This window comes from Haemaphysalis longicornis, unplaced genomic scaffold (genome assembly GCF_048455015.1).
Source record: "Haemaphysalis longicornis isolate Haplotype H1 unplaced genomic scaffold, Haemaphysalis longicornis Haplotype H1 scaffold_9, whole genome shotgun sequence".
Taxonomy (NCBI): domain Eukaryota; kingdom Metazoa; phylum Arthropoda; class Arachnida; order Ixodida; family Ixodidae; genus Haemaphysalis; species Haemaphysalis longicornis.
The window spans coordinates 56,644,598-56,660,881 of NW_027526460.1; the positions used below are offsets into that span (position 1 = coordinate 56,644,598).

Consider the following 16,284-nt stretch of genomic DNA (forward strand, 5'->3'; position numbering starts at 1 on the left):
CACATGCCTTACGGCGACCACCAAGCGTCCCCAGCTCGCGCAGTGGCTTTAGCAAAGAAAAAACTGGCCAAAACCCTGAGAACCGCCTCGTGTTGCCTAGTAACCAACAATGCCACAGCTGGCGCAACACCTGCCCCACAGAACCCCGCCAAGACTCCAGGAACACCGCGCATGCGTCACAAACGTACGTGTCGCCGCTGCACCCCAGCTGTCAAGCACTACGTGCATGCAATGCTTAATACAATGACTACTACTACTAGCACAGTGCAAAGTGATGATGGAACATGTAAATAAACAATTTCAAACTTGTACTAATGCGTGGTGCCGTGTCCCTCAGTGCTCACGTAGAAAGAAGTCGTGCAGCTTTGCTACGGTCCAAGCTTTACTAGCTTTGCCAGTTTATTTTTTACGACGTGGAGCAGTAATCTTCACGGCGTTCTGATGAAACACATTGGAAATCGCTCCTTTTTAAATGCGTCTGTTTTTCTAACAACTACTTCGTTAAATCGGGCACGGCGCTGATCTATTTCGTCAGTTCGAGTTCAAAAGAATTGAGCCATATAGGCACTTGCAGGGGAGTTCGAATTTGATCGTTAGATCGGGTGTCATTAGATTGAGTCTTGACAGTACTAGGTTTGGCAGCTGTGCTTGAGCTGTCATACACAGCTTGGAAGAAGCAGCAGGCACACATTTCTGGCATTGTAGCGAAACACAGCATTTTTATTCAACTAACACAAATTCCCATAACTTAAAAAGAGACATAACAAAAACAGAAATCGGGCAGGCAAGGGAAGGGGGGCCAACGCGGGTTATAACACTTTAAAACGTCTCTGTCTCAATTAAAGCTTCTCAGAATGTGCTTTGCAGCTCACGCAGGGTGTAGATACCTAGCGCAGGGCAGAAGAGCCTGGAAGAGGAGAGGGAAGTCTCTGCGACAGTCGCACTGCCGTCGCCGCTTTTTTCCCATCTTCCGCACGTTGCAGGGGTGGAGGGGCTATGTACACGAGCCAAGGGGCGGGCGGGGTAGCCTGGCCGCTGACGGGCGCTCATTACGCCTCGGGGTAGCCATTGCTGAGGTTGAGGTCCACAGAGTTGTTGTAACCCGCCGCGGTGGTCGCTTGCGACGCCCTGCACTGCACCTCAAACACCTCGTGGATGGCTTGCCGAAAACACTGGAAGTTGTAGTCGATGAGCCCTGCAAAGGCGTCGCCCGATATTGCCGGCTGTCAGCGCACATTTACGGACATCACAACTAGACGGATACAAATTCGGGACTGTGAATCAGTCAAGTATCAAATTCGCTTTAGTGTGTATAGCACTTCTAAACCATAGCTAAAAAGTGATGTGATTGGCCCAATACACTTTGGAGCAGCCTTTGAAGCAGCTAAAATTATGTTTTGTAGCAGGTCAGCATGCCTTTGGAGCAGGCGTACGCGTATCGCATTGTGTGATGGCAAGTGATGGCCATTTGCACAAAGAATAAAAATGCTACACCGTCAAGTGTGTAAAATGTTTTGAGGTGACAATATTCTGTTGGCAAACAAAAAAAAAATACCAGATTCACATATTCAATATTATGCAAATGCACAAAGTGTATGAGATACAGGGCAACAGACGTACTTATTTCAGAATAAATTCTCAGGATATTGGGCAAACGACAAAGAAGGAGATGAAGCACAAACTGCAAATAATGCAGACACAAAATTCACAGAATGAAAAATATCCTACACACACACCCTCTCATCTAAGAACCTTTAAAAAGAAAAAACAAAAAAGAAACATAAACAAGCCTGCTTTTGCCTTCTGCTAGAAGTGAATTCCCACTATCAATGTCACCAAAATCCTTGGACTTCACTCCCTGGCCAATCAAGGCTCAGCATTGCTGATCATTTTTTTCTTTTTGCAGTTTCCACTCCATCTTGCACAGCCCGTTCAGCATCATCCTTTTCAGGCGATTTAGTTGAGTCAGTACACCTCCGCTTAGCTACCAACTCTTCTGCAGCAATGCGCTCTCCCTAACTTTTGGAAGACCCCTGGACAGCCTTAATAATATAAGGAGTTACCACAAACTTGCTTGGGTTGCGCCCAACCGTTTTACATGTGAAAGAACCTGCCGCATGCCGTTAAAATTATGAATCATCAAGTGATCAATCCACAGCAACACCACGGGGCCTAATCCGGCATACAGCTTGGCTGCGTCCTAGCTGTATGCCGGCCTAGCTGCGTTCTAGCTGTTTGCCTAGCTGTTTCACTGCTTGCACGGCAGAGCAAGCACTGATAAGCCAGTTGAACGTGATGATGGTGATGATAATGATGAGTAGTGACTCTCCCTTTGAATTGGGACGCCGATTGACAGCAGCCGACTTGCCTGTCTTATTCCTCTTACTTGCCCTACTCTTAGCTAACCTAATACAGTAAAGCCCGCTTATATCGAATAGCGCGAGGATTGTAAAATAGTTCGATATAGCAAAAATTCGATATATAGGTGAAGCAAAAAAAAAACCTATATGAGAGCAATCTTGCTGACGGAGTCACGAGCTAACGCTCAGCTCTTACCACCTTGCAGTTCACTATTGATACGACACTTTCTCGAAAAGAAAACATTAATTTATTGGGGCGGAAGAACAGCATGAGTGTAGCCTGCTTCTTGGAGCACAACGCGTTGCTGGTGACTGCTTGCTCCACGGTATCTAAACAGTCGACAAGCACAAGACCGCTGCCCTCAATGGCACTGCAGTATCGCCGTAGCAGGGCCGTGGCAGCGACGGCTTCGCTCATGCTCGGAAGCGGTACGGAGTCCTCGGCGTCTTCGACAGCGCGGAGACAAGCATGGATACAAGCGAATAATGGCGAACCCAGCGAACCGAGCAAGTGCTGGCAATGAGTGGCGCGGACTTGAAGTTCGGTGACACCGCAGCCCGCAGTGCCCAATGTGGCACTTTCGGCTCCAACGGCATGCATGCGTGGAGCTGGTCCGCTCTGCCACGGCCAGTTAGGACATGCCTGAGCAGGGTTCGTACAGGCTTCAAAAGCAAAAATTCAAGGGTTTTCAAGGACTTTCAAGAACCAGAAAACACATTTTTAAGGTCCCCATCTAACGTTTTATCTGGGATTAATTATAACTTTTCCAACAAAATGCAAAAGTTTTTTATTGCACAATGCCTAAGCACATTAGTGCACATTTAGATAGGTGCTAATGGGTTCGTAAATGCTCCCCCAGCTTTATTTTTTATTTTACGGCTGGTATTTAGAGGTTTTTCTTTTTCCTTTGTGTTTGCTGAGGCTGTTTGATTTCAAAACTTAGTTAATGTTGCCTGCATCTTTTGCTTTGGCAGCAACAGTATCAGCGGAAATTAAATCCCCAAGTGTTGCTGCAAGGCAGTATGAACAATGTACACGTCCACCATTTGCACGTAAAAGCAAACGCAGATGGAGCGTATGAGGCACAGCAAACACGCAATGAGCGAGTGTCCACAGACTAGATGGAAGATGCAAGATAGAGAACAGAAGCTGGCTTTCACTGGATTGTATCGTGACATGGATTGGATTGACAAGTGCCTGCTCCCAATGTTGCCTTGTAAATAATGAAAATCCACCAAACTTTAATTTCACACAACACACTGAAACTTGATTGTTATAATGTTTCTTTACATTTGTTAACACCTAAAATCCACGATAAACGCTTTAAATTCTTGTGAAAAGACAGGGCCATTGATTCTCTCCAGAAAAATCAAGGGTTTTCAAGGATCATTTAAAAATTCAAGGGTTTCCAAGGATTTCAAGGACCTGTGCGAACCCTGCTGAGCTCGCACGGGAGTCGCAAGCGACACCCGCGCCACCGCTGCGCGCCGATGTATTGCGGGAAAGCCTGCCGCATGCCTAAGGAGAGCGAAAAATCCCGCGCGGGAGAGTTCGATATAATCCATTGTATCGCGTTCGATATAAAAAGTTGTAAATGCATGTAATTTTTACCAGAATTATACAAAGGTTCGATATAGGCAATATTTCAATATATCCGTGTTCGATATAAGCAGGCTTTACTGTAGATTTGCCTCCACCCCATCTCCCCCTCACCTTTGTTTTAAACTCGAATCACTCCCTCCCCACTTTTTTCTTCCCCCCAATAATTTCCAAGTTCCCATCCGCTTGATTACCCATCTCTTCCCTACTTTTCATCCATCACTATTCCAGCCCCCTCTTCGTCACCTCTATGGCCCTGAAGTTGAAGCTCCCCTCACCCCAAATCCAAAAGCCTCCACCAATGTCATCACTAGCATCACTAGCGCCTCCTAGCGGGCACGACAGTTCTCAATGCTAGCCTGCAAGCAACTACAGCAGTTCGCAAATGGTTCCAGTTTTGGTGTTCAAAAGTGGCAATGTAAATGGCAACTTCTGGCGCAGACTTGGCACAGATTGCTCATATTTGACCAGAATGTAGCAGGATTCGCCTTTCGGCTTAGTATAGCGCAATTGGCACATTATCACATCACTGAAAAAAACATCTGAGTGTTCAAATATTGACAAGAAACAGCATTGCCGTGAGTAAATGCAGGCTCCTCAAGATGGTATGAATACACGAAGTACCATATTTACACAATTGTAAGTTGACTCGAATGTAGGTCGACCCCCTCAAAATTGCATCTCTCTCTCTCTCAAAATAAATAAATACATAAATAAAAGCGAGAGCACCACCTAGAAAATCGTATCACTAAGAGAAGCTCTTCCGTCAACTACCGATTCCGCCCATACGGCAGCTCTTCCATCAATGATCAATGCTCCCACAAGAGTCGTGCGTTTGTGGTGCACGCGGAATAACCATGCACTGTGGGTTGGGCGGGAAACTTTATTCGCAGTTATGAGAACACATTCGCTGCGAGATGACAACCATCGAAGCAACCGGCAGCAGCCACTGCCACGCGATACCAAAACAAACAACATGGCAGCTAACACAAGTGGCTGTGGCACGATTTTCTTTTATTCGCGAGTACGTTACTCGCATTCAAGAAGCATTTCGTTCGTCTCTAATAAACAAAATGAGTATTAGCAAATCCCTTGATTCAATGCACGGTGCTAAAGTAGCCACAATAATATCACATTGTTCAGTGCACTTCCGAATGCGACGGTGGGAGGTTACTTGATCTAAGTACGGTGGACAAAGGGGACAGATAAATCCGTATCTATATGGCTGCAAACACGGTAGAGCTTTGTGAAGGTGCTTGCTTTTTTTTTTTTACCAAAACAACATGCAGGGAATAATATTGATTGATTTATTGATAGTTTCCATATACAGGAGCCTTCGCTTTATCCGTGAACTTCTTTTGGTTTATTATTGAAGCGGTTCGTTAATAAACTTCCTCGTTTAGGGGCTACCTGTTTGGTTCGTTATTCTTTATTGATTACTTTTTCTACTGCTGTCGAGGCTACTCGTTTGGTTCGGAAGCTAAAGTGAATGTGTTTCCTGGACTCATTCGATCAACCAATGGCATTCATGTCTAATGTCTTTCCGTATTCTCGTGTAGTGCCAAACAAACGGCATCAATGGCTAATGTCATTCACTCTAAATGCAAAATTACATTTGCCGTGTGACAGACCTCAGCATCTGCTACGCACACGGGCTACGAGGTTCTCCCGCTCACCCTGCTTGTCGAAGTTCTCGTCCCTGAGTATGCAGACAAGGGCCAGAAACCTGTTGACCTCCTGCAGGTACAGCACCGTCCCGTTGTTCAGCTTGATGATGCTGGCAGACTCGCTGTCGAATGTGCTGCCCTCGCCGTCCGCCTTCAGCCTGCACAAAAGCAGTTATAAAGAGATCAACTGCGTCAACAGCAGCTACCTCCTCTGCGGGTGAAATTGTAATTTTCAAGCGGCTTCGTTTGTAATGCGAGTACACTTCCCAACCTGTGCATACTCTTGCAATTCTTTACACTGAATTGCATAATTGATTTGGGAAAATTGAGATGTGTCCCTGAATAAAAAATTTGCTTCTGAAGGAAGCACACCAGAAAAAAAAGACACTGAAAATACACTTGGGTTATGAGGCATGCTGTAGCAGAGGGCTCCGGATCATTTAAATTTAATTTAAATTAATTTGACTCATCTGGGAATCTCTGAAGTACAGCTAAATCTTAACACACAGGGGCATTTTCGCTTTTTGCCACCATTTAAAGGGGAAAAAAAAAAGTGATCGATATTGCATACTTCAGCTCTACTGCACACCGCTTTGGCCACTGAGCCACCACAGCGGATTTGTCAAAGACACCATTTGCTGCAGGGTCACTGAAAGAATTATCAGAAGCTGAATATTTGAATGAAGCAAAGGTGCACATTGTACCCATGGTTAATTTAAAACAGTTCAATGCCCTACTGGGACATATGGCTACAAGTAAGAAGATGATAATGTCACAAGTGAGCTTCAAACTTGTTTATCTCTACCGATTTATCACTGTAGACTTCGCTTATCTGAGCTGCAGGGATAAGCAAAGATAACTTTTAAAACAATACTCAAACTAACCACTTCACTTCCGGTAAACAAACCACGGAAAAAAACAATTCATCAGCGGTAAACAGTGGAAAAGAACACGTGCGGTTGAGGATGTTACGACCAACACTGAACACTGTTAAAATAAAAAACTTTATACGCTGCACAAAAAACTGCAGGAGCGCTCTCGCTTAGGGAATACTATGCAAAGAGAGCTTCAAACTTTTCTGATGCGCGTGCACTGACACAGGAACTTTGTGGCAGCAAGCAAGCGCTGCAACACCCACTTTAGGAACTAGCACCTACACATAGCTAAGCAAGGCCCAATAAATGCTGGTGCATTACACACACATCAAATTAAACAGCCTCTACTCTGGCCAGGACAAAACGCCGATGTATTTCACCCACTACAGCTCTGAACACCAATATGTGACAAAACTACTTGCACGTTGCACGCAAGGAAGGGCACTTTTCCGGGAACAAACTGACCCTCGCCAAAAAGTAAAAACAATAGGTAAAAACAATGACATTTCGGGGCCCGTACGGGTCCCTTGTTCACAATGAAACGAAAAGCAGCTTGGCCGTAATTATACATGCGTGGAACGTTGCAAAGCGCATGCGTAGGTCGTAGGCATGGGCCCACGTGTCCGATTAAGAGCGTGCGGGGTTGATTGGATATGGAATGATTCTCTGAGTAGGCGCGTTGATAATATTTTCTCGGCGGCAATGATTCTGGCCGAGTCCCAAGCGATGACATGACCGGTTGCGTTATGGTGTTCTGCTAAGGCGTTTAGCTGTGTGCGGCCGTTAGCAACGTCGTTTTTGTGCTCCTTTAGGCGCGAAGTTTCCGGTTTCACCAATATAGGCTGCGTCGCAAGTCTGGCAAGGGATCTTATAGACCACCCTGGGGTATCTTTCACGGTCTAGCGCGTCTTTGGCGTGTACAAGTTGCTGTCCGAGCTTACTTGTAGGCACGTGGCAAACTTGGACGTCGTTGGCAAACTTGTTTTTACCTATTGTTTTTACTTTTCGGCGAGTGTCAGTTTGTTCCCGGAAATGTTATTTCCTCGCCAGACGAGTTTTCGTCGAACTTTGGACTACAAGGAAGGACTCTACCCAACCACAGCATTTGAAGCTTTTGACACAATGTTGGCCCACGTTCCTTGCAAGCTAAAAATACTTATTAAACAGTGGTTCACCTTCATGAAACATTACCTTTTTAATAAAAATCACGAAGTAAAACCTGGTTCACTGCATTCATAATGTGAATTATTTTTCTGTGTCTATAAAAGCAAAGACTATCCAGCTCCTTCACAGTCACACAAGGCTTGCTCAGGAAAGGTTCCACTGCTCCTACGTGTTGCAAAGCAGACCAGGAGCAATCATGTGCAAATGTTCTACATTCAAGACTGACTCACGTTTGAGCAGTTACCTGTGTTCACTTGAACACGGACAAGGTACTGAAAATCGAGGCTCTAGATTCAAGCCCCATGCCTCACAGAATGGTGATGAATGGACCAATGCCACGGCAACAGAAAGGACCATTGCAATGGATTAGCGAAACACGATGCTATTGTCTGCAGGTGTGGCAGCGGCGGTAAAACCTGAAGGCACAGTTCTTACAAATGCTGTCCACACAGTAATTTTCAATCTAGTTGCCACTGCTAAAGCAATATCACTTTGCACGCTGCTCCCCATAGCCGTCCCACCAGGTAAAGGCTTTAATGGCATACAAGCCTGAGAAGGAATTCCGCCACATTGACAGCCCCTCACACGTGGTTCTTCCCAGGCCTTTCGTTGGTCAATTCCCGCCATATCCGGCATTTAACATAAGCGCTAGTCAAAAGGGCAATTAAAGCTGACACTGGAAAAACAGGAGATTCAACAAACAATCGCTCAGCTGCATACGTGCTCTCCGTGGATGTTTCTCTTCTACGAACCACTCTTCCCCTCTTCCCCCCCCCCCCCCCCCCACCCCCATTTCAGCCCAGGGATATGTGCAATGCCTGATCGACCCGCTCAACTGACCCGTAGATGCAGGAGATGTCGATGATGACATCGATCATGTCGCAGCAGAGCTCGTACGACTGCATGTCCACGGGCGAGTTGTCCGTCGCAATGTACATCTTGGTCACCACATCAAACAGGAATGCCTTGTCGATCCCAGAGTTCTGCACGGGGCCAATGAGCGGGTGAGCTACGTTTTCCCAGCACACAACACAGCTCAAACGTGCCACTCACGAGCGACCTTTCGGTCACGGAACATGCTGCCGTCGTCAATTAGCGGGCCAGTGAGACCAACCAATTTTTACATTCATGAATGCTTAAAGGGGCCATGAAGACAAAATAAAAGTGTAATTTGAAAGAAGCTGGCTTCAGTACCTCACTCTGCCCCATTCCAGCTACAAAAGAAATGTTTTTTTAACTGAAAAAAAATTCTGCAGAAATTCAGGGAATTGTCTACAATTGCGTAGCATTCTCACGCCACTTGTCTTGAGTGCGAGTTCTATAGAGCCAATTTTTTTTGGTTTTTCTAAATCCTATCTAATCAATTATCTCCATTTATGCTATTATAACAATTACAGTTGGAACTTTCACGCATTATTGTGGAAACGCAAGGCATTATACGGTTTCCTATTTTTTATATTTTTTATTTTATCCCAGTTTTGTTCGACCATATCTCCATTTACGTTATTATAATGATTACATTGCTTTTCTGATATCTCAATTTTCGAAGTTTGCAATAAAACTGGTGTCATTATTATCAGGACAAAGCAGTCTTTCTAATGAAGCTAAATTGTATTTTGTATTCGTGGCGCCTTTTTAAGAAGGCTCCACATATTGATCACTCACTACTGTAATAAGAACACAAGGCCTTGACCACTGAAGTCGGAATTTCCACTAATTGCATTTCACACAAACATTTTACAATGCACATGCTCGGTCATGTGCCTGCGTGCCACCTGTAACAGTGGCCGTGACTACACAATGGGATTTCATTATTTAAAATGCAGGGGTGGAAGCGGGCTTGAGCATGTTGGAGCAGTAATTTTTAGGGCAGTGCATTATTATAAGGGCTAACCTTAGGAGCATTATTCTAAGGGCTAACCTACTTGTTAATTGTAAATTTTACTTCCGATAAGCACAAAAAACCACAATGCTTTTCATTTAACATTCCATTATTTGTGTGGTAAACCTGATCGGACAGATAAGTGGGGGAAAAGAAAACATTGAAACACCATAGCCAAGATGAGCAGATAACAGAGGGCTCACTTTTGCAGTTCATGCAAATGGTATGTTTGTCTTTATACAGCTTAGCCCAGGTTGACCTACTCGCTCCATGAGCAGATTGATTGATTGATTGATTCTGGGGTTTAACGCGCCGATGCAACGCAGGCGATGAGGCGCGCCGTAGTGGAGGGCTCCGGATTAATTTTGACCACCTGGGGATCTTTATCGTGCGCCGAAATCTCGTACACACGGGCGTTTTTGCTTTTTGCCTCCATCAGAAAAGCGGCCGCCACGGCCGGGAATCGAACCCGCGACCTCGTGCTCAGCAGCGCAACGCCTTAGCCACTGAGCCACCGCGGCGGGTTCCATAAGCAGAGGTCGCAGTTATTGGGCGACTGAAGCGCTGAAGTGCATAATTTGAAAGGTAGAGGTTTTCGTAGAAATGGGGCTACCTGTCGCCAGTCTGGTGTTTACCGAATTTCGCACTCACAACAGCGAAAAAAAATGTTATTAAGAACATACCCGCAGACAACCTTATCGGGTTTACAGACATATACCCCCCAAAGAAAATACTAGCGTACAATTCCAAGAATTTTACTCAGAATTCAGTGAGTCAACTTTGAACCTCGCGTTCTATGCTGGGCCAAACAGTGTTGCTGTGTCCATATTGTTGTGGCTGAGTGCTTTTTGCTGACTGCCACTATTCAAAGAATGTCCACGACCACAACTCTCAGCCCAAAATAGCTGCCAACAAAACACACAGAAGACAACCGTTTTCGTGCACGTGAAAAGGCAGGTTGCATGTGCACAGCTGCTGCTATCTCCCCTCCCACCACTCAGAGCAGCATGGATATGCGCTCTGTTTTTCGCTGACAAATGGCCAGAAATATTCTTTCCTAAATGAGCGTGGCTGCCCTGCCTCTGAACGGGGTGATCGGAGCAGCTAACTTTGTGCTGCTTCCTTCTGCACCTAACACTTCTCAAGACCTAACTTTGTGGCATGCTTGCAAGACAGTCATTTCAGCATGGTTTAAGGTCTGTGCACTGCACAGCATGCTCAAAAATGTATGGCTGTCCAATTTTCCGAGGTGTGCATTCAATGGGCAATGGCAAATGACGACTCACCGAGATGAATATGTTGAGGAGGTTTTCTAACGTGGGCAGCTCGGGGATCAACTTCTGCAGCACTTTGCTGAACGCCTCAAAGATGGAGTGGTCGTATATGCTGGTGAGATAGAAACTGCACAAGAGAGAGAGAGAGAGAGAGGACATAAATGTCAGGACCACACGGCACTGCAAAGAAAACTTCAGAACTGTGGCACATTTCATGCAAGCAATTCTTCCCATTTTCAAACAGATCTCCAGCGAAGATAATTTAGCAACCTATACAGCAAACAGCTACCATCTCCCACCTAAATCATGCTGTACACATGACTGTTTCATGGTATCGCTCCTCTTTGACGTTGATTGTTAACTACGCAAAGATGACACGGCGCAAGCCCACAGGACGGCCTTGCCTCGTGATCCACACGACAAGACAAAAGATAGATTAGCTTAGGGATGCTTTCGGAAACGAGCTGTTTGCACTCAAGTGGAAGAAGACGCCTGCCTCGTAAACCATTCAGGCTCTGTGATAAGATATTCAAGATAACATAGTGGCAGTGTGTCTTATTTTTTCTTCTTTCTGATGAACGTTTCACTAAGCCGCAACTTTGCTAGTCATATCTGCGGTGTTTTGTCAGTTTCAAGGAACAGAGAGAAATGAAATGCATGGCCCTTCATCTGCAGTAGGAATGGGCTTTGTGGTATAAGAGGGAGGGGAGCTTTTGAGCTCCATCACGTATCACCAGTACAAGAGACACTGTGCACAGGAGAGTATGGTGCTGTGTCTGCAGGTACATACTTGAAAAAAACTTCGACGCTGTGTGAATGTTCATTTAAAAGAACACAAAACATCTGTTATGTCAGGCAAAGGTGTGGGTAAAACCAGTATTACTGGCAGGGAAGCTACGAAGTGCAAAGGGGAATTGATTGAAGCATGTGAAATACGGAAACACAGCCCCAATGAGTGTATAAGTGTACCCTCTTTAATATCATCAGGAAAAGAGGTCGCTAATTTTTAAAAAATGCTAATACTGAAATGTGGCATACACCAATTTTTTTGTTTACTTTTTTTTACTGTATGGCACGTACACTTTTGGTTTTCGTATGTTAACTGTTACGAGTCCCAGTGCGTGTGATGTGCTTCTCTCTTCTTTGTGTACGCGTTTTAAAAGGCTGGGTTTCATAGTTTTTTTTTTACAACGTATGTGGTCCCTATTTAGGACCACACACATGGGTTTATGAAGCGACACGTTAGCAAAGTCACAACACAAATGCCAGCTCGCATATGCGAGGCTAGAATTGTTCTGCTGCTGCAACAAGATGAAATTAAAAGAGGCCATGAACGACAAGACACGAGCACCAAAATTTAGCATTTTCTCATATGTAACTGCCCCCAAGCCAAGCCTTTTTCAACATCTTACCAGAGTTCTGCACCATTAAGCTCAAATCCAGTAGTTCTGTGAAGCAGGGAACATCCATCCACTACCAAAGCCTGTCTTGTGTAAGCAGGCCTTACAATTATAAATGTGGCCTGGTATAGGTTGTGTTCACTGGCAAGGCACGCATGCAGGCAACCATGTGAGTACGCTGTCACTGATTACGTCAGGCTCCACAAGATGGCGGTACTCATACGTGCTGGGCACATGATGCGTGTCCGACGTTTCAAACTCTACCAATGTGAGTGTGATTAATAACGTATCTGTTGACACCACCTTTGAGAATCGGGTTAAAACAGAGCAGACGATGCACGCCAGTGCTTTTTTTTTTTTTCAGCCGCATCCGGGTGCAGTGGCACAAGCTGCGCCATGTCCATGACCGTGTACAGCGTTTCCAAGCAAAGATGCTGACAGCTAAACTCTTCAGTGAATACCATCTATACCATTGAAATAAACTGAAAAGCCGACACCATGGCATGCATTCCCTCAAAGTAGAGACATGACGCCTCTGGTATGCAGATTAATATTACCGGTCTGTATTTCATTGCAGAAGCAAAAATAAACTAAAGTGCCTAAGTTCTACACTTCAGTCCCTTCAGGGGGAAGCAGTAACAATAGATTGGGACACTAGAGCTGCACAGTGTGTGAAATAACTGATAGTTCCAAGTTCTCGGCCACTTTAGCCTTTGTGACAGCTGTCACTCGGCGGAAACAAGAAAAACCCGCCAAGGAGGAACGGTGTGCCTCCATCTGCTTTTCCAAAACCCTGGCGAGGCTGGGTTCATTCTTCCCACTTGGCCAAACCATCCCTAATCCCAGCAACAACGCTGTCCTGTCCCCTCCTATGGTAACACAGAGTGGTTTCTCTTCCTCGTGAATACCGCACAAAGAGCGATGAGGAAGACGCTCCCCCCCTGCTGTTCCGTAGACGTTCCCCCACCTGAGTTGCACGCTGTCGAGCCCCCGGTCTGCGAGGTCGTCGGTGGCCCGCTGGTGGATGTCCCTCTGGATCTCGATCTTGTGGTCGTCCGAGAGGCCGTCCACCTTGTGGATGAACACTTCGATCTTCATGTCCGGGTTCGCCTTGGCCGCCATGGCCACCGTTTTGTTCAGCTTCTGCAGCGCCTCCATGTAGTCGTCCTGAGCGGTCAACGTCAGGTCGGGCCAAAGGTCAGATGCGGCTCGGTCCGTAACCGAGGTTACGGGAAGAGAGGACGTCTAGCAAGCCGCTGCAACGGTGAACTGACTGACTCATCAAGACCCACTAGCACCACGAAGAATCTGCCAGACACAAATAGCACGAATAAACTGTAAAATGGATAAAGCAACTTTCAGGTGAGAGTGAAACGGTAAACCGGAATTCTTTTTTTTTTCTTTTTACAGGCAAACGGCACTCCTTGTCGCCTTCAATTGAATTGATAGCCTTCCGTACAGGGCAAGTTACAACAGGGCGACCTGTACAGCATTACCTTCAATGCGCGAAAAATAAATCTCCAGGGTACAGGATTGCTGTTTTAGTAGACATAGGCATAGTGACCAGGTGGAAGGGGTTAATGCCTCTTCAGACAAACATATTTGCGTCCAACATGATTTGAAATGGTGTACAGAACTTCTTTAGCGTTGCAGTCTTCAATCCGAGAAAGGGATGTCAACTGCCCCAAATCACATGGAAGGTTCCTCTAATTTTCATAACGGTTAAATTCCCAAAGCCCCTACATTCCTTCAGGATTACAGATTCAGAATTACACTGCTTACTGCCATCCATATTCACTGTTTAAGATCCCTCAATTGGTAAATTGCTGTGGAAAAAAAAAAAGGCAGCATACCTGAGCGTCAATGACAAATACAAGGGCTCCCCAGCCTCCAAAGACATTTTTGAAGTCTGACACCGGCTCGGCAAAATCAACCTGGCCAGGAATGTCCCAAATGTCCAGCTTTACAAACGAACTGTTGGAGATGTCTGAAAGACGTGAACATCACTGGTAAAATATTTCCACAGTAAATGTTGCGTAGGAAAAAGAAAAAAACATGCTTCGGAGTATGCAGAAACCCAAAACTTTAGCGCTTTTCTTCCAACCATCTGGCAATGCTCGTTGCCTTGAGTTCGCTGAGTAGGCAGCAGCACGATCGCAATAAATTCAGTTGTTTTGTTCCTCACAAGGGTGTGGTGTCGCTCTATCTGGTGTCTTTCAAAGTTTCATTATTTTAATTGAGAGACACTTGCCCCTAGAACATAATTATTTTTGTAATAGTCACGACAGACCACAAGTGCAGAATGCTGACCATGTCATAAGACTGCCACACAAAGCAACAAACAGGTCTATATAGCACAAGAGAGAACTTACAAAGTCATGAAGCTCACTAGAATATTAACATGGAGTGCAAAAAGACACGCATAATAGTTGATAGGATATGTCTTTACTGTTACTTTTAAAGGTCGCCTGAGTATAGGGAGAGTTTGCCACCCCATTTAATTATATACTGAGTAAAACTGATCTCCACAACCTTTGACGGAATCTGGAGTCGCGCCTGCATTACACTGTAAGCCAGAAAAGAAACTTAACATGTTTAATTACAGTGTAGTTGCTTGTGGCTTTTTCCAGTAATTACAATGAAACAGCATTATTATGCAGTGGCAAACTCGTCTTATTGCTTTCGGTGAACACCTTTAACTGTGGCCCAAATGCTACAGAGGAATCCTCACGAAGAATGGCAAGGCTAAAGCAAGCTACACGTCAACTGCATGAACAACAGTACAAACACCCTTTCTTAACCTACTCATTAGACTCCTAGAAAGCATCTTACAGGTGATGGTTATGAATGACGAACGAATGAGAAGGGCCTTTCAGGATGTTAGTGAACTAAGCGCAGATACGATGACGTTCTCACAAAAATGTACAATAAAATTGAGATCCCAAGCGCTAGTCAGCTCTTGTCTATCAAGTGACAGATCAACGCGTCAGTGGATTGCAAAATTGGGGTCGTACCGTTTCGTACAATCTTATTTGTGCTCTCCAAGAAGAGTGTCTCGTTAGGTGACATCTTGTGAAAAACCACTTTCTCGATGGACGACTTCCCGCTCCTAAAGTCGAAACGGGAACACAGAAAGAACAGGCGAAGTGTGGTTAATTCATCGCAAAAGTTCCGTTCCCCGGGGGGGAGCGGTATCGTGAAAACACCCCAAGTCGGGCAGCAGGGCGAGCGTTTGAAAAACGAAAACGGCGCTCTTACCCCTTGGATCCCATGAGGAGAATCTTCCGTTTCCTCGCACATTGCGTGCCATGTGTTAGGTCTCCCTCCACATCGTCGGGCCCGTAGGCATAATCACGCGGCAGAGACCCGACGTGGTAGTTTGACGAGTACCCGTCTTCGTCCTCGGCGAAAGACTGAAACGACATCGAAGTACCGTCACAAACGCGGCCGACGAAACTGGACCTTTTTTCAAGACTTGCAGCCAAATAGATTGCCGGGTGGGCAAACGTCGCCGCAACCTCGAATAACGCCTCCTTTGCAGTGACAACGATCGTCCGCCCCGGGTCGTGGCGGAAGGCTGTAAGCGTGACCGCGTGATTCGGTGGATTAGCGGTGAAGTTGCTTGCCACGACCAGACGGCGTGCGATAAAAAAGCCGGCCAAAACGCGGCGGCACAGCGAACTGCGTGTCTTCGCACGGGCTGCACCACACACACACGGCTACGGACAGCCCACTTCACGCACGAGCTGCTACACTCCCCGCCGCCGCCGTGAACGCCCAAACCGCGAGCGGGCAAGCACGCGATCGACCAGGGAGCACGTAACGGGAATAAACTACACTTCTCGACAGTGCACACGCTCGTACGGCTGGAAAAAGAGAGGAAACAGCGAAGGAGCGAACATTACCATCAGCACGAACGGTCCGCACAGCTAACCATCATATGACAGGCCACTCTCCTCCTCCTCTTCGGCCCGCTCTCACGTGATTCGGCGAGAGTCAAGATGGCAGCGCGCTGCAGCTCCAGATGTCGTCGTCAATGAAGCTCTTTGAGCAGTTCCCTTT

At 46.0% G+C, this 16,284-nt stretch overlaps 1 protein-coding gene across 2 annotated transcripts; it reads right to left on the reverse strand.

The window, feature by feature from the left end:
- Positions 1-690: 690 nt before the first annotated feature.
- Positions 691-16,268, reverse strand: Ragc-d (Ras-related GTP binding C/D). 2 transcript variants are annotated; one of them, XM_077683430.1, is made up of 9 exons: positions 16,128-16,268; positions 15,481-15,635; positions 15,237-15,331; positions 14,076-14,209; positions 13,190-13,389; positions 10,835-10,949; positions 8,507-8,649; positions 5,637-5,785; positions 691-1,195 (listed from the first exon to the last, which is right to left on the reverse strand). In XM_077683430.1, the coding sequence occupies exons 1-9, from the start codon at positions 16,128-16,130 to the stop codon at positions 1,050-1,052; spliced, it is 1,140 nt and encodes a 379-aa protein (XP_077539556.1). In that variant the 5' UTR covers positions 16,131-16,268; the 3' UTR covers positions 691-1,049. The 2 variants fall into 2 exon arrangements, with proteins under 2 accessions (XP_077539556.1, XP_077539555.1); XM_077683429.1 differs by lacking the exon at positions 16,128-16,268 and having other exon boundaries at positions 15,481-15,647.
- Positions 16,269-16,284: the final 16 nt, after the last annotated feature.

Excerpts from the sequence above, each read along its gene's own strand:
- Ragc-d (XM_077683429.1), bottom strand. The coding sequence starts at position 15,647 with ATGTCGTTTCAGTCTTTCGCCGAGGACGAAGACGGGTACTCGTCAAAC. Across the intron at positions 13,390-14,075 it reads TATTTGTCATTGACGCTCAG|GACGACTACATGGAGGCGCT; the intron begins GTATGCTGCCTT and ends TTGACCGCTCAG. Across the intron at positions 1,196-5,636 it reads CGAGAACTTCGACAAGCAGG|GGCTCATCGACTACAACTTC; the intron begins GTGAGCGGGAGA and ends ACGCCTTTGCAG.